Source organism: Falco naumanni, chromosome 3 (genome assembly GCF_017639655.2).
Source record: "Falco naumanni isolate bFalNau1 chromosome 3, bFalNau1.pat, whole genome shotgun sequence".
Classification (NCBI taxonomy): domain Eukaryota; kingdom Metazoa; phylum Chordata; class Aves; order Falconiformes; family Falconidae; genus Falco; species Falco naumanni.
This window is the reverse complement of record NC_054056.1, coordinates 24,760,926-24,779,152: the sequence shown is the minus strand read 5'-3', so window position 1 is coordinate 24,779,152 and position 18,227 is coordinate 24,760,926. Positions and strand designations below refer to the sequence as shown.

Sequence of the window (18,227 nt, the reverse complement as noted above, 5' to 3'; positions counted from 1 at the left end):
TAAAGTGCCCTTCACAAAGTCCATTCATTTCTGTTCTGTATAGGGTGGTGTCTGTGAATCTGCTGGGAATAAAATAGCATGTTATATGACCACAAAAGTTCATCTATCCTAAAGCAGCAGGTGCTTACCAGCTTGCTATTTGCAAACAACTCTTCAGATTAACTTCAAGCAGATGTTAGAAACAGTGTATCTTTACACAAAGTATTAAGAGCCATTTTGGACTAGCAAAGGCAGTTACTTGCAAGCCGCCTTTCTTCCTCTTTTATTTCAGCTGTTTGCCTGGGTAACAGCTGCTGTTCTCAGTGCTGTGGTGTCTATAGACATCATGTCAAGTTATGCTGATAGCTGGCTGTTCCCGTTAACATGTTGGTGTGGTCATTTTTCCGTCATTTGCAAATACATCCCTTTTAAGAATTACCAGGGGAAGAGAGAACTTCAACCTTACTTTGTGAAAATGTAACACAAAAATAAGCCATGGACTTTAACCTGCTAGCTTTGTGTCATAGTGAACTTGACGTGCTTTCTGAAGCTTTCTGAAATGGGGAAAAATATAATTCTCTGAGTAAGGTTCTATCAAGAACAGGAGATGTGGGCCCTGGAGTAACAGCTCTGTAGGGGATGGGACATTCCAGAAACTTCATCCCAGGGAAAAAAGTTGTCTTCAGCCTCCAACTAAACCATTTTCTGAATGGGTTGACAGGAACAGGTCAGGATTTGCTCCTTGCTGGAGAGCCCAGAGCCATCTGCAGAGAGGTCCATGGGCCTCCCGTTGACTGTGGCTCAGTAGCTTCCTCCAGTGACAGTGTCTGAAGCTGCTCATGGAGCTGAGTCTGATGAATGCATATTACTGCTGTGCAAGGAGCTGCAGGGCTGCAGCACAGCCTCAGAGTGTGTTGTATTTCTACCTTTATCTTGTGCGACTGGCAGAAGGGGGAGGTACTCTTTCTCCTTGCTGGCTGCCTAGCTGGCTCACTGGAAGAAATAAATGACTGTTTATATTGAGGCAGCTGGCTGGTTAAAATTCATCTATGTTGAATCTCATTTAATTCCCTTGAAAGTAGAGATGAGTGGAGCCCTTTGCTTCTGCGAAGCTGGGTCTTGTTACAACACATTGCTCCTAAAGGCTTCCCCTGGAGCACAGGGCAACAGCCAGTCTTGTTAGAGAAATAAAATGCTGTTCATACATAATGCAAGTGGTCTGGATGCCATACTGTCAGTAATTTTTGGTGGCCATATGCAGCTTGACATGTCTTTAGGTCTAAACCCAGCTACGAAGAGGCAGCAAGAATTTCTTTTTATATCTTATCACAGATGTTACTATTTCCTGAGCCATTCTTGCTGAACAATTGCCTGGGTTAGCCTTCCATATCACTGTTACTATATTTGTATTATTGTAGCAGCAAGGAGCCCTACTCCGAGGCTTGTATCTCTGGGGATACGAGGGGCTTACGTGCCAGGCCCTGTACAAACATGCGCAACGTTCCTCTGTGTTTATCCAGCTTCAGGCTGACACAGTGCAGCACAGAAGCTGGGGGGAACAAAGTTCTTGTGACGGGATCCTGCTGTGGAGCATTTGAATGAACACACATTTCTTGTAGATGTCATTTTTACTCAGGACAAACAGACTATAAACACCTATATAATGCATATAAATAAATTGCATATGCATGTGTATAATATATAGTACCTATTTTATCAGTCATTCCTATTAAGAGCTAAGTATCTATTTGCAGCTGAGGCAACAGGTGGCTTAGATAGAGGCATAAAATCCTTTTCTTAATTTATTGAAAAGCCTTCTTTTCATGGCAGCAGATAAACAAGAATCCTAATGGGGACTACATTCTTCTCAAAAAAAAAAAAAAATCCCTGTTTTCTCCCCCTCCCCCTTTATAGTAATCCTAGTTTCACACCTAAAATGATTACAGCATTCTGTATTGTTCTTTCCATACATATGCACAGACAAAGATAAGAATCATGAAGCTCAAAATATCACGTATCAACCTCTGGGAACAGGTGGGCTGTGACTCAGTGGCACAGAGCTCTTGTTAAGGTGTTTTTTGTGTAAAAGTAGCTTAGCACAACAGTTCTATTACCTACCATATTTAAGCCACCTGTCTGCAAGGGGTTATGCTGCCCTGAGATCCACAATTTACTAGATGAAACAGCTGACTTACAGGGCTTGTAATCTTTGTGAGTTAAAACACAAAACAACAAAAAGCAGGCCAGGCTATTTTCTTGTTACAAGGTCTCAGCAGAATCATTTATCTATTGAGTTTTCAAACTTTGAAGCCCCTTTTAATACCCTTCTGCCATTTATCACCTGTTCAGGATTTAAAATGATGCTTACATCTTCACAGTTACCCCACCAGAAATGTTTTACACGGCCAAGGTCTTCGAAATCATTTGAGAACTGTATGCTAATGTAATTGTCAACAAGTAACGTGTTCCAACAGGAACATTAAACCATCTTTCACTTTATTTATTTTTTACATTCAGTTAAAAAGACGACCAACCCCTTTAGCAATGCAGTAAAGTTTCAATAGATGTACCTTCTCCTTTTCTCTCCATTTCACATACTTTCGATTTTCTTTTTCCTTTCCGTTTTTCACTGGAACAAGGTTGCATTATGTTACAGGTCAGGTTGCATGACAGCTGTTGTCAAACAAGCCTCTCCCAGGTTCTCCCTTAACATGTCTAAACAGTGTTTGGTCACTGATGTTAAAAGGACATGGTTGATATCCAGTAAAGGTAAATATTGTCAGCCTCTGTTGGAACAAGGGAGTAAAACTACTTTCTTTCAAAGGGATGTAGATGTAATTGAGGCAGACTCCACCAAACAGGCAACTATTGTAGAGTTGCCAGAATGGCCAGTTTCTTAATCACCAGTGTACCAAAACGTGAACATTACCTATTCTTGTGAGAAAGAAACATTTGAGACCAAAGGATGCAAATTTCTCACCAAAAAAAAAGTGTAAGGAAATAGAGAAAGGGAAGGGAATAGAAAGGAATGGAAAGGGACAGAAAAGGAGAGGAAATGCTATGACAGAAAAATTGACCACTCTGAAAATGTCTGCATCTTATCCAAGACAGAGGCATTTATACCAGTATATCCATGTCCCCTTACTTTTGTCTGAATGAGGTCTCTGGGACTGCAGTTGTGGCTGTGGCTGGAATTTGGCACTACAGTTTTGACTTTTAGCTTTCCTGCAGCAGCTCAGATGATGGCTGCTTGATAAGTAGATCAAACTGAACCCAGCATAGAAGAGATACTGGAAGGATAATAGGAGGCTTTGCCTGCAAAAGTTGGGTCTTCTGCAGCTAGTTCACCTCAATATGTAAAGAGATGATATATGACAGGAAAATGTTTTGTTAGTACAGGAGAGAGGCAGGACCCTTTTATAAGAAAATGTCTGGAGGTGTTACGTTAGACAAGAACAAAGTGTCCAAAGTCTGTCCTGAGACTAGGATAATTGCGCTCAATCAGGCTAATGTAGGGATTGCAATAGTTCTTGGTGTGGGGCCTGTGGAGAATTTCAACTTCTAAAGAGTGTTTGTAGAGTACTATCTAATGAATTATACATGATTTTTTAAGTGATATTTTCGGAAAAAAAGACAAAGATACTGTATTGGCTTCAGTGGGAACACGATATAAATAAATCTCAACTGCCTGTAAAGCTGCAGACTTCCTCCTAATAATTTGGTTGGAGTTCTAAAGAGGAGGGGGGGAACATTTGTTGCTTGAGTAAAATTCCGTATTAGAAACTAAATACTATAATGAAATTCACTGCTAGTTTGTAAACAATCCTGCTGTCAAAATGTGCCCTAAATGACTATTGTAAACAAAGAGCAAAAACTTAACTGCAGCTCCACCTGCAACTGAAAGAAACATTCACGACAATTATCCTTGAGCAGGATTTCTTTCTTAAAACTTATTTTATGTACAGGAAACTACAGCAACCTCTTGTGATTACTGGTTGTTTTCTTGCTGCAAAGTTCACCTGCAGAAACAGGAGCAGAAGTTTCACTTCCCCCAGCTTACTCATGCAGCCCTTGTAGCAAACAAACTTTCTTAGGCATTCTTGTGAGCTTATATTACAGCTGTTCATTTCTTTGCACCACCAAAAAAAGTAGAGGGAAGAAAGAGCCATGCTTCAATAGAATCCCTTCTTTAGGGGAAAAATAGAAAAAAAGGCACTTGGTGTTTATCAGTAAGAACTGAAAAACAACACAGGTTACTGTTACAGCTGTAGATTTCATGTTAAAGTCAGAAAGTTGCAGCAAGCCAAAATGACAGTTGCTGCATGGGTAAAATTCTACACTGGGCATTTAAAACATTTCATTATAATAACAGCTTTTGCATAAGACTCACTGACATCTGAGAATGTCATATCTGGTGGCAAATTAAAACTTCCAAATCTCCATTAGGTTGGTAACTGCTTTTGTTCCCATTGTCAAGATAGCTAAATTGAGATGTAGTGAGTATAGTGATCTGCTACCCACCACAGGGTATGTGTGGCAGAAGGTGCCTCACATTTTACAATCAAAATCATGAACTACAAAATTACACTTAAGGAAATACTGTAGATCCATCTGACTTCCACTGACAAGCATATTTTCTTTGACATATGCACAATCTATTAATGCAAATGAATACTTCAGATCACGGTGAAAATTCAGAGTGGAACATTATACTCTCTGGGACAATCCTGCTCACAAACACATGTACTTGAAATATGTATTCCTCTTCTGTGAGCATGGTACCAACAAATATTCTAACTGTATCCATCATGTCTTGAAATGCCTGTGATTTACGCAGGGTCTAGTTCTGTACCACCACTCCACATGGGTAGCAAAACAGGCTCAGACACACAATGTCTCAAGGTCCTTCACTCCGCTGATTTCTTGGCTTTCTCCTCACAGTCCCATGCATTTCAAGAGGATACCCTCAAGGAGTAAAATATTGTCACACATCTTGGCAGAACCAGGGCCAAAGTGAATAAGGAGAAAGAACTGTTAGATCCAAAACATCTGTAAGCATCTGTTTTAATCACAAGTTTATTATAAGGCTGATAGAGATAACTTATTTATTGTCAGAGCCTGCTGCTTAGTCATTATTTCAACCTTTTGCACCTGTTTTAGTGTCTGTCTTGTAATTTATTAAGACCTTTCTTACTCTTTCCTCTAAAGTGTCTGCCTGTGTGCTTATTGCCAAAGCCAGGAACACTTCAGTGTATGAACTAGCGATCCACTCCAGGGCTGGCTGCAGCCTGATGGAAGGGTACGGGGGGGCTGGAAATGGCACACCCTTGTGATACTGCCGCCAGAAATGTACACATCACGGTATACAGCACTCATAGGTAAAGGGGCTGACTGCCCCCTAAAAATCCTGTCCCCTCCTTTTTGGAAACCCAAGAATAGTCTGATCTAGGCTGATGCTCCTGGTGTTTTGTTGCAGTTCAAGCTATGAGAATACAGCTCTGAAAGAAGCCGGTTTTAACGTTCTCCCTGACTCTTTAGTCTCTTTAGAAATATTCAAATATGTTACTTAATAGCTTTTTATACAAAGCTTTAAGCATTGCATTGTTGACTTCTGCAGATATGAAAGGTAAATTACGGGTATAATGTACTTTTAAATTTGTACTTACACAGGCCAAAAACTTTCTCTCTTTCACTCTCCCTCTATAATAAAATAACATTTCTGCATCAATGTTTCCTTTTCATAAATGTGCCACTTTCTTAATGCCTTGCCAAACTACTGCTTTTTCCTTTTTTCCTTTCATGCATGTAAGTGGAAGCTGCTTTGTGCAACAATTAACAACTGTGCCTGGAATATATCTACAGCTTTTATATATATCATATTTCTGTTTAGACCCTGATTCTGCAGACCTTGCTGCTTAACTTCACACAGCATGAATCTGTGATTTTCATTTTCACTTTAAAATGTATAACAAAAATGAAATTATCACTTGAGTAACTCATTGCTTTCTTGAATGTATTTGTTACCAAGCTTCATAGAAATATTTAACAGTGTTTAAACAACCTATTTAAACAACCTGCTAACTTACTGGGTTCTAATTTCCTTATAGTCACACAAAGTAAAACTTATAAAAATGGGTTTGTAATTTAATCTTTCTGACAAACATTAAATGAATGACAATTTAAATGAGCCATAGTTCTAAGACAACTTCCCAGTCTGAGTGATATCCGAAGTAAGTGAAGTCAATACTTCAGATGCAGTAATGGGCTATCACTCATGATGGCATGAGCACTGTTGGCAGGAAACTATGCTTAATATGAATAAAAAAGTCACACCTAGATTTGTATTCAGCAATGTCTTGCACAACTGAAGAGAGGGAAATAGACATGATAGCTGAGATGCTGGTTTTAAGACCAGTCAAATATATCACCTGCCACAGCTACACTTCTGAATAAGATTACCGGTATTCAACATGGTACTGGGAGTTCCTTCTGTTTGATCAAATGGCTGTAACAAATCTTTATCTTACAACACTATTTCAATCCTTGTAAAGTTCCATTACAGGTGAAGACGATTCTTTCTCTGTATTAACAAAACTAAATTTGTCCCAGATTCTCAGGCTAATTCGCCTAACAGGGTACTACAATTTCTTTTCCTTATCTAATAATCATTTAAAAATCATCAGCTTTCCTCACATTCACTGATTATAATAGAGCAGGATGTAGCAAGTGTGAAATTTTGTACTAAATTAAGGAAGAGAATCATATTTGCCATTTTAAGTTTTTACTGCAGAAACCTACAAAGCAGCAGATAATTCCAGTCTCCTAATTTATCATACTTAGACACTTTTGCCTTGCTTCAAACTAAGAAATACAAACAGATCATGGTGTCTCCTGGGTTTGAACTTGCACTTGAATACTTGAGTACTGTAAGGCCTTGTACAGTGTCTAATGAGGGTGTGAAGAGACAGTTGCATAGTCTGTTGCTGAGCACAAGTAACGTATGTTCTCTTACATGGTTATCACCTCCATATAGGGGGAGATAAAGTAACTTTTCTAGGTACCATAGAATCACAGAATGGTTTTGGTTGGAAGGAACCTTTAAGGATCGCTTAGTCCAACCCCTCTGCCATGGGCAGGAACACCCTCCACTAAATCAGGTTGCTCGAAGCCCCTCCAGCCTGGCCTGGAACACTTCCAGTGCCCTGGGCAAACTGTTCCAGTGTCTCACCACCCTCACCATAAAAAATGTCTTTGTTATATTCAGTCTAAATCTTTCAGTTTAAAACTGTTGTCCCTTGTCCTGTCACTACAGGCCCTGGTAAAGTCTTTCTCTGTTTTTCTTATAAACCCCCTTTGTATCAGGCTGCATTAAGGTCTCCCTGGAGCCTTCTCTTGTCCCAGCTGAACAACCTCAACTCTCTCAGCCTTTCTTCATAGCAGAGATGTTCCAGCCCTTATTCCATGTTAAAATACATTCCATCAAAAAGCTTTACTTCACTTCCCTATGTTCCTGCGTTCTTACAGTGGTTTGGTCTGGGAATTAAATTATCTGGTGGCCTACATCACTCCTCTGAATAGTCATTTTTTTAAAATTATTTGATTATACAGAAGAAATTCTAAACTTGGTGTGAAAGACTCCATGTGCAAGTCTGTAAGTGCACTGGTAAGTTTAGGAGATTATAATAGCAAAGAGCCATCTGATTATACTTTTAATATACTTCAGCAATTTTCCTAACCTGATAATAAGCATGACCACATTATTAGAATAATCTAGAATAATCAATGTGGACAGTGGGCATAAACTCTTACATTTGTACCCAACAGAAAATTAATTCTTCATGTTTATACCTCTCTTAGAAAACAATGCTCATGGTCGTCATCTTTCTACGCATCTCAGATGTAACATACAGAAGATGTTTATATAAATAAATAGAGGGAGCATAAATAGGCATAGTTATATTTATTCTCTCTATATGTATGTGTTTCAGAAATTATTTCTGTGTGTATAAAAGAACAGCTTTATAAAGATAGCTATCTATGAATTAATAAATTGGTATGTATCCCTTGTGTTTCTTTTCCCTGTTATTAAATCTCTCTTTGTTCAGATTCTTTCCACCATTCTTCTCCTTTCCATGTCATGTTCCCCCAGTTTTTCTTTAGTCTTACATGTCCCTCACATTTCTGGGGTTTGTTTTTGTTCCTGCCTTACTACTGTAGCAGGCCTGGAGAACTGTGTCTGCCTCCCCTCACCATCTGTGGCTGGGTGTTATGGCTGTAATCATCCCAAATAATTCTTCCCTCTTTCCGCAAACCTGTACCACAATAGCCTGACATATCTCTAATTGGTTTGATTGGGAAGCCCATGGACCATAACTTCTGTTCCTGGCCTAGATGTTTATTTTTCCTGAGCTAATGACCTGCATTAAAAGTCAGATGGGTTACTGATATTTTATGGTTCTTCACAAAGAAGGAAACAGTACTTACAGTTTTACTCCAGGTGAGACCTGTGGTATGATGCTCTTTGATATAAGCTTGAAGTTCAGACCAGATGTTCAGATATGACTTCACCCAATCAACATGGCGTGTATCGCTGTAAAAACAGAGACAATATTTATATGTGTGAGGGTACTTAAAATCAGAAAGCATTGCTGCGCTTGCTTAAAGCAGGTAAAACCCAATGTCTGCCTTAAAGCCACAGACAAATCAGTTAGCAGGCAGCCAGCCAGCCCAGTGCTGAAAATACTGAGGCCTAACACACTGCAGTGTCTTTAGACCCTTCTAGAGAACAAACAAGGGCAAAGGATGCCTCCAGCAGAGAGTCCTTCCTGCTGGAAGGGTGTGTCATCATTCTGTTCAGGCTCAAAGTCAACTGAAGAAGCACTAAAGGTATATGGAGCTGTGCAGCAGCTCCCCAGACTCAAGTTCAGGGTGCTAAATTTTAGAAAATTAAATATCAGAGAATCATAGAATGGTTTGGGTTGGAAAGGACCTTGAAGATCATGTAGTTCCAACCCCCTGCCATGGGCAAGGACAAAATAACTATGGATTCTGCAAGATATTCTAGCTTACAAATTCAAATGTAGCCAGGGTAATACTGGATCATATCATAGTCACCAGACTAAAATATTTATACAACAAGAATTTTTACATTACAAGTCACAAGTTGGCTCTGGAATCATTATTTGGAAGGCTTAGTCTTCCAACAGGACAGTAAGTGAAAACAAGAAATACATAGAGAGAGAAAGAAAAACTGTTTGTAAGATGGAGTCCTTAGTCATGGAGATTTATTTCCAAATAGTGATGGCTATGGACTGGTTGCCTACAAGGATCTGGGATGCTTAATACTGCTGAAGATCTGGGCCGACAGGTTTTATCCAAAACCTACTGAAGTCAAGGGAGAGCCTTCCACTACTTTGGCAGACATTGTGATCTGATTCAGTGTAAAAGGAAAAAGAATGTAACCTGGTTCATACCTTTATGTATATGAGACATTTTCATCTCCAGAATAAGTACTAAAGCTATATTGTAAAATCTTCAGTTACCCCAGTAGGTACTACTTTCAGTAGGTAAACTAAGGCTTCAGGAATAATACATAGTATATATAATACAAAATATTGTATATAGTATATAATGTATATTTATGTATATATACATATACAATAAATAGAAATATATACAAAAAGCTTTTATATATATAAAGTTTTCTGTACTAAAGAGGAAAAACTCATAGCAAATACTGTTCTTCCCTGGGATATAAAAATCAAGAACCACAATCTGGCCTCCAAAAGTACCAAATCAGGATTTATACATGACTTTTTTTTAAGAGAGCATAGAATGGACCTGTATTTTTTTCTCTTTCTCTGTCAGGTCACAGATCTCATTCATGGACCTTTCTTGTGAATTCCTTGTGCTCTCTAAGAATAATGTAGTGGTACAGAAAAAAATCAAATTAGGAGCTACAGAATTAGATGCTCAGTTGTATACATCTACCACCTAAATGCACATTTTCAAGTGAAGAGCAAGAACAGCGACAGTATGAGTGCACAAATGAGACAAGGATGCGTAGCAGCTAGCTAGCCACACACTGATATGTAAATATGCATTTGCATATAAGCTTATGATGCTGGAATGCCAGAAAATTAAAAATAATCCTGTAATCTGCACAGAGTGAAAACCAGCACTGTTAGTGCTGTTGCCATTCTCACTGCAACATGCTGCAGGTCAAAGACGAGGAGGATACTACTGCAAGCAGATTTTATCAAATGCTTTGTAGTTTACAAAATGCTTTCTGTGATGGCATTGTGAACCCTCTCGGTATGGTTAATGCTCTGTTCTCTGGCTAGTAGACACTGGGGCTTGGCAACATACCTGTGCTTGTAGTCCTTTAATACCCTGTTAGTATAAAAGGTAGCAGCATCATTCATCTCCTTGACATAAGGGCCTGGTTTAGGAGACTAGGACCATCAACCCAGGGTAGCAGGAAACAACAGGAGGAGAAAGGAAGTAAAATATTAGTCAGAAACCATCCCTAATGTATTAGGTATATCACAAAACACCTTCTTGGGTGTAGTAGACTGAAGAACTATGCAGATGAGACTGCAGAGTTCTGCAAGATTTGGAACTATTCTGGGCCACACGATCCAGAAGCGCATTTACAGCCCTCCCAGCCATCCTGTGTGTCACTCACCACTGCTATCCACCCAAGAGCAGGTATGCTTTCACTGACGGCTGAGAGGTGGTTGAACATTTTACTTCCTCTGTTCCTTTCTCTGAAGTTCTGGATTTCCTGAATTTTCTCTGATATTGGCTTGAGAAGCATTGCCACCTCATTCTGGGGGAAGGGGGGGGGGAAGAAAAAAAAAAAGGAAAGATAGATGACACTGCTGTTACAATGGGTGGTCCAAAAACACCCTGTGGTTTAACACTGTCCTCCCTGCCCATCGATTTGAAAGTTAGAAAGAAAGGTCAGCATATTCTCTACATTAAAGTAACAATTTAATTACCCTCCGCTGGTTGCAGCAGCAAAATGCACAGACATTAAGTATTAATAATGTGTTGCAGCAAAAATAGTTCTCAGCACTGGCAGCATTTTTACATGCTGCCCAGGTTAAGACCCATAGAGATCCCACAGCTCAGAGTAAGCAGAATGCTTGTACTTTTCATTTGATACCCCTGGAATCTTTTGAGAGTTCAAGTTATTAACCAAGTTGTTCTTTCTATAAGAAACACAAACTACTTGTTAGGTTAATGGCCTCTTATCATCTGGCAACAAGACTGAGAAAGTAATACACTGAAGGCAGTATCAATTTTAGCTTCCCCTATTAGTAAGTTTTAATGTTTTAATTTCCTTTGGCTGCAAGTAGTGTGGGAGGATTTCATGGGAAACACATACTGCCTGCAAGCCATGGTTTGGGGAAATTCTCCTGTGTTTATCAGAAACGAATGGTATCCAGGGGAATGACTGCTGAGCGGAAGGAATAGTGTCTGGAGTGAAGAGAAAAGCAGAATGAATGTAGAAGCTGTCCAAGCTCTTTCCTGTGCAAAGTGAATGCTAATCACACTGGCCCAGTGCCTCAGAAAAACTAATTTAGAGCACTGACTTACTGGGAAGAGTTCTTCCACTCAGAAACAGCACAATCAGGGACAAGGAGTCATTAGTTTACAAGAAAACAACTGCTCCACCTTGAAATCCTGTAAAATGCTTCTACAAAAAGAGTCCAATACTTTATGGCAGAAGTATGCCTTGCAGAATCCAATAACGATGTCCCACTGAAGAGAGTGCACCATTCTGATTTTCCCAGGCACTTCACTTGGAAATCACTCAGGATGTAGCAGAACTCCACTTGTTCTCACCTTTTCTCAGGAGTACTTGTTTAATGGAACTAAGTGCTTGCTGGAGGCAACTAATCCTCGTATTCTTGAGGACTGATGCTGTCACGACACACACAGGATGATGTGTGCATATGTCCTGCTTTGTCTCTGTTGTCTGTAAGATATTTCTTTTCACCCTTTCACAAGACCTCAGCTTTACAGAATTTTATGTCACCTTAAAATAAGCATGTCTGCTGCGGATCAACATAGATCAAAAGATATGCCAAAAAAACATAATAAAAAGAGGTTCTGCATTTTTAAAAGAATTTTGATCCAGCTATGGAGCCTTAATATTTTAGTGGTAGTGTAATGTTGAAAAAGGCCTATGCGTCTCAAATGTATGGGGATATTTTTCTTCCCCTAAAACAAAGTGGGTTGGGAGAAAACAAATATTTACAGTATTAGTGGGAGATCAAAAGATTTTTTGCTGATGACTTAATGACCAACATAAGTCATTAAGTCTGAAAAAGCCCTGAAACCTCCATGATTTGTAGTTCTTAAAAACTGATTTTGTTGCCATAACATGATAAAGTCTGCAGGAATCCTTCTTTCTAATTTTTGCTTGTTTACAACATGCCGCAGCTGGTTGGTTCTTTCTTATTTTGCAGGGAAATCTTTCAAGTATGACAGTAGTTAACAAAACTGAAATTTAAGAAAGTGCTTGTTCTGCTTTGATATTATGCCAGTTTTCCTCCCATGAAGTCTAAGGGATATTTACAGTTCTTAGCTTACTGTGAATCTTCATGGCCCAGTTCCAGCCAAAGAGAATACAAGGGCTAAAAATACAGCTCCACAGATGCCTGGTGTATCTAGACAGCACTGGGAGGCAGCATGTTTCTGTGGATAGGGCACAGAAGTGGGAGTCCACAAACAGGGGCTCTCTTTGAAACAGCTCTCCCACCAAATCATCGTCAGGTTTCAGGAGAGCTGTGTTACCTTCCTGTGCTTCAACTTTCTATATATGAGATGATGCTAATGAAGCTGTTTGATTTTGTACAACACTTTGATAGCTTCAGATAAGATGGCAAAATTAGGGCCAAACAGTTTCCTGGATGGTACCGTAAGACCCACGCCTCCTCCTCCTCCTCCTAGAAAAACTCCCAACCAGTTTTGTGGTTTTTTTGTCAGTGGTACAAACAGAATTTCTATCCCTCAGAACACAGAACTTAACCTGTACACCGAATCAACTGTTTATAAAAGCATAGTGGATTTATGTAATTTCACAGAAAAAGTGCCCTGGGGGAGTTTTAAAGGTGAAATATGTACTGCTAAGGAAAGTAGCTCAAAGTAATCATTCACTTGGCACTGTAGTGACACCAGACAGAGCCACAAAGGGCTTGAGGCTTTGCTCAGCTCTGTCCCACGTGAAATGTACTGGGAGAGCAGCACAGCCTCCCTTCCCTTTGCTGTGCACTCATCCTGTTCTGCAATGGCTGCTGGCTGGCTGAACAAAATGTGTGTGTGTGTGCAAGCTTCTTGTGATCCAAGTTTCTGTGTAAGGGTCGGACACAAAGGAACACCGGCTTGCAAGGAATCAATTTGAGTTCTGGCTCCCAGCAGTCAGTTCTAAAATTTTAGTTAGTGATTAAATTGCAGATGAAGTATCATGTATTATGGTATGTGGGTAGAGAAAGGCTCATTAATTCTGGCAGTAATCAGCCTTGTTTGGCTCTACAATCTAGAACCAGTTGTGCTGAGGGTTCTAGAAGAATAATCTCTTTATTGCAATTAATATTTAAACAGCTGATGATTAATAAAATTATTGTCTATACTGTATCTCTAAGAAAAAATGAATTCAAGGAGATGAATCAGAGCTGTTGGAAAAATCCTCAGCATGCCTTTGGCATGTGCTAGATAAAACTTCTTGTCATTTAAGACAGCACAGTTGTTTAACAAAAATTTAAGAGTCTTTGTATAAACACCATTCCTATTATAATATCAGTTTTGCTAAAATGTTTAAAAACGCAACAGTGGCACAACTTGGAAATATCAAAAGTAATTCCCAGTCTGCCTTTGTCCTTTTTTAGTAATTATTAAAGACAGATGGTCTTTTTAAGCATTAATACCTAAACAAACAGCCAGCTTTGATCTATGTCTTATAATTCTTACTAGAAAATCAAGACTAGTAAGACTACTGCAGTGATTAGCCAAAACACTCCAAAAAAAGTTACAGCATGTAACAAGAACTGCCTTAGGCTTTGGCTTCAGAGACTTAATAGTCTCAGCCCAGTCTCATAAAATGGCCTGGCATCCCAGTATTCCAACAGACCACACCAAACAGACTTTCTTCTCCTTAACGTTTTTGTAATACTCACACAAGAAGATCCCCAGTTGACAGGTTTAACAGAACCAGGACACATGGATTTAATTCAGGAAAATGGCCGAACTTTTGGCTTTTGTGATTTTTGTGATTAGCCTGTGAAGTCAACACTAAACTGAGTGGCTTGCTTAAACTTTGGCTGCTTGAGCCAGTGATTACTTGAAAACCTCAGCTTTAATTTGAGAAAACATGTATTTTCTCAGGACTGTTGCTGTCTAGAAACCTGCCAGCATGAATCACAAAGGCGCAAAACCCAGAAGGTAAATAAAAATACAGTTTTGAAAGATATTATGTATTTTTAAGCTAATCTTAAATGGTTTTGAGGGGTGAGATTGTTTAGTGAAGAATTTTTATGTTGATGGGTGGCAACACAATTCAGACCTCACTATTACAATGTTTAAATCAACCTGACCTATTATGAAAAAAACATGGTGAGGGTACAAATACCCTTTCAAGTTATGCTAACTAGGGGGTGGCAACCTTTGGCATAGAAGCAGTAAAAAAGGACTGAGAGCATTTGGGATCAGCAGCCCCTTCATTTTACTCAGCTGCAACCAGAACTGCGTGACTACAACCTTTATTCCACGGTCTACAGTTGTGTTATTTTCTTCTGTCAGTTCAAAATCTCCATCATACTTACATTGTATTTTTCACAGGCAAGTTTGAAACACGGGATTGATTTGTGTCAGCTGTCTTTGTGTGTGTTGGCAAGTAGGGCAGCTTAATAGGAATGGTTCTGTAGAGCAAAACAGTTGGTGCTGAGGACCTGACATTCATACTATAGCCGTTTGAGGGGGGAAGATGTTTTGGACTAGCTGTAAATTGTGCTTTAGGTGCTGTCTGGGAGTGTATCTTCCATTTAACTTCATTGGAAAAATACCCATTTTGTACACCCTAAGACTGCTCTACAATGTGAATTACAGCATAGTAGATGGGGCTGATTTGAAGGAAAAATATAGTCCCACTGTGAACTAAAACATTAACATAGACACAGGCATTATCTCTGCAAACAGCCTAGTACAGCCCTATCCCACATTTCATCCTTTCAAGGGATGAAAGATGTCATGGACAGCATCCGCCACACTCAGTTCTAATAATTTAAAAAGTGAGCATCTGCTCTCAGCTGAGACTCGATTCCCTTTATTGTAAATGAATAAACAGATGTCCCCGAAGAATTCGTTCCACCTATTACTAGATGTTAGAAGACTATATATTAGACGACATTAATAAATGTGAAGAATGCACTCTAGAGGTCCTGACATTTGCTGTAAAGAGAGCCTAGAAAGCCAGCTTATGCAACATGCCTACCTTGACAGATAAGCTGGCGAGCAGAATCCCATCCTCTGCCTATAGGAACAAGATACTGGTAGCTTAAGTGATCACCAGTGAGATGCATTTCTGCTATGAGTGGCTATGATTCTAGAACTAAAATAGTTTTAGATAAACTTTAATTTCCCGTATTTTGTATTTTGTAAAAGGAAATCTGTAAAGAAGACTTTAAAATTTAAGTTAGTCCTTTTTTTGCATATATGTGGCTTAGGAAAGGGTTGTATTTTTTGTCGCAGCTGTGTATCAACAGTTTCAATGGAATCAGTGTTCATATTAGGCTGAGATATAGCCTCTTTCTTAAAGTATATGGAAAATATATTTTTTTTCCAGAGGTGAGTCTAAGCTAGTTGGTAACTTTGAGGCTCCCAGTGCTGCATCCGGATTCCTCAAATGCTTACTTTTTTTCTTTTCATTATTACTTCTGCAGTGAAATACTACCAGCTTTTGTTGGTGGCTGTCAAACTGTTCTTTTAGCATTGCCTGCCTCCACTTCTCCTTGTAGAAAGTGTTTCACATTTGGTACCACAGTTTTGCTCTTCAAATTGCACTATAACCTATTGCACCTTAATCCAATGCTTTCTCTGCAAGCATTTTCTCATTAGCAGTAGAGACCATCAGTGAGATCTTTATGATCACTACATTCATATCCCTGTAGTATTGTGTATTTTCAGGGTTCAAAGGTCTCCCCCTACCTAACTACAGAGACTTTTTTTTTTTTTTCTGGTCTCATTTTCTTAGACTGTAAATCTTCAACATAGTGGTGCTACAAGTGTTTCATTTGTCAATAGTCAATAGCACAGGTTTTGCCACTTCAACTCACTGCTGTGCAACAGCAGGACTGACACAGAGACAGATCTGCAGAAATGTCTGGTCAGCTTCATCAGCACAGAAGCTTAGGCACATTTGTGTGCTTCCAAAGTGACTTAATTGGTATTTGGCTTTTATTCTTCTTAGACAGCGCGTAGATTTTCAATCTAACAGCCAATAATAGCTGTAGCAGTTTTGTGCTTTGTGGGAAAAAACCAGGGAAGACTAAACCATAACCCCACGTGACAAATTCCAAGTTTAGTCATTTGTGGGTTTATTTTGAAATGTAAACTCTGAGGGAGAGCAAATGGATGGGAAAATGAAAGACCAATACCTTCTAACCAGTGGAGAAATCGAGGGCCTGATACAAACTGCACGCTTCAGTTACAGCGGTGCGGAATCACACCCAGTGCTTTTCGGCCAGGACTCTAGCTGGTTTTGAAATGGACTTGAATCCTCTATATATTGTTTTCCTGTCCACTACAGCTCTCTGTGGGCAGTATATTCAACAAGGAAGGGTCCTCCTGCTGTAGGCACACAGGCACCACCATCCCACCCCTAATCAACAAGAACAATTACACTAATGAACTGTTTTCAGCCTTTTGATTTACTACTCCTCAGTCTTTGCTGCTGTTGATCATAGTCCATGTCAGTGGGGCCCAGGGCATTCCAGGTAGCAAAGTTCTGCCAGAAGAAGTTCTGGAGCCACAATTGTTTTGTTCACAACATCTGCAATCTGACAAGTCTTTGCTAAGGCCAATCAATTAGGTTTCATGTGGGATGTGTCCCAGAACAGGCATGTTAGATGGTGCAGGCTTCCAGCCTTGGACATTCAAGTAGTTCACCCGAGATGTCCCCAGAGACAAATTGTAAGACTACGAGGTTCAATAAGCAGTCCTGAAGTCTGTATAACTTTCAGAACTCAAGAATCATTGGTTGTGGTATGATTTAAACCACAGTAAACTTAGAAAAAATTGAAATAACCTGTGAACTGAAAAGCCCTGCTTTTCAGTCAGCTGTATCCCCAGTACTTTCCCTTTTAGAAGATCAGGCACAGTCCCGAAATCCCGGGAAACAATTGTGCAGCACAAAGAAAGAAGTGTACTGGTTTGAATTTGTGTTTAGTAGAAATAAAGAATGTGATACTTAATGGGAAAGGGAGTGTCACATCAGCATAGCTCAGTGGGATCTCACATGGTACAGTCTGAATATGAATATTGCTACAGGGATTGAAAACAGCAGGGTGATTTCAGGACATTGTTTCGGGACACAGCAGAATTCCAATAAGAGTCTGTAGGATCCCCTGAGCTGCTTGGCAAGTATGTCAGATGAGGAGCTAGAGTATCATCTTCGATAATGTCTTCCTTACGGGGTGATGCTGTTCTTAGTCCAAGTATAGACGTACTGGTGTAAACAAGTGCAGGGAGCCTTTGCTTACTGGAGCCTGGTTCTTGCACAGAACATGAACCGCTGGAGAGTCAGTGCCTGGTGCTGTTGATGTGAGCCAGTCTAGAGGTGTGCAGTAACGTGCATCTCTGGCTCTATTTCTCTTCTGTACAGGCTGGGAGATGTAGCACTGATTCCTTCTGTATTCCCTGCATCCCTAGGCGTCTCTGGGCATTCTTATGGCAGAGTGCACTGCCCCTGGGGCAGAGCTGAATCTCAAATGTATCCATCTTTTTATTGCAGGGGCTATTGACCTGGGAGGTTTGGTAAACAAAAATGAGGAAGGTGAAATAGTGCCAGGATACCTACAGAAGTTAACTATGAGAAAGACATTGAGGTGCTGGAGTGTGTCTGAAAAAGAGCAACAAAGCTGATGAGGGGCTGGAGCACCAGACTGATGGGGAGCGGCTACCGGGGGGTGTTGAGCCTGGAGAGGAGGGGGCTCAGGGGGGGACCTTATGGCTCTCTACAACTA

The 18,227-nt window shown here is 39.9% G+C and overlaps 1 protein-coding gene across 1 annotated transcript in view; it reads right to left on the bottom strand.

Annotated features, from left to right (window-relative positions):
• The window catches only part of CAP2 (cyclase associated actin cytoskeleton regulatory protein 2), a 68,798-nt gene that overhangs the window by 12,797 nt on the left and 37,774 nt on the right, over window positions 1–18,227 (bottom strand). The window contains exons 6-8 of the mRNA XM_040588404.1: window positions 10,667–10,810; window positions 10,348–10,433; window positions 8,464–8,569 (exon numbers count right to left, since the gene is read on the bottom strand). Of these exons, the coding sequence (XP_040444338.1) occupies window positions 8,464–8,569; window positions 10,348–10,433; window positions 10,667–10,810 (336 nt within the window). The remainder of the gene's footprint in view (window positions 1–8,463; window positions 8,570–10,347; window positions 10,434–10,666; window positions 10,811–18,227) is intronic.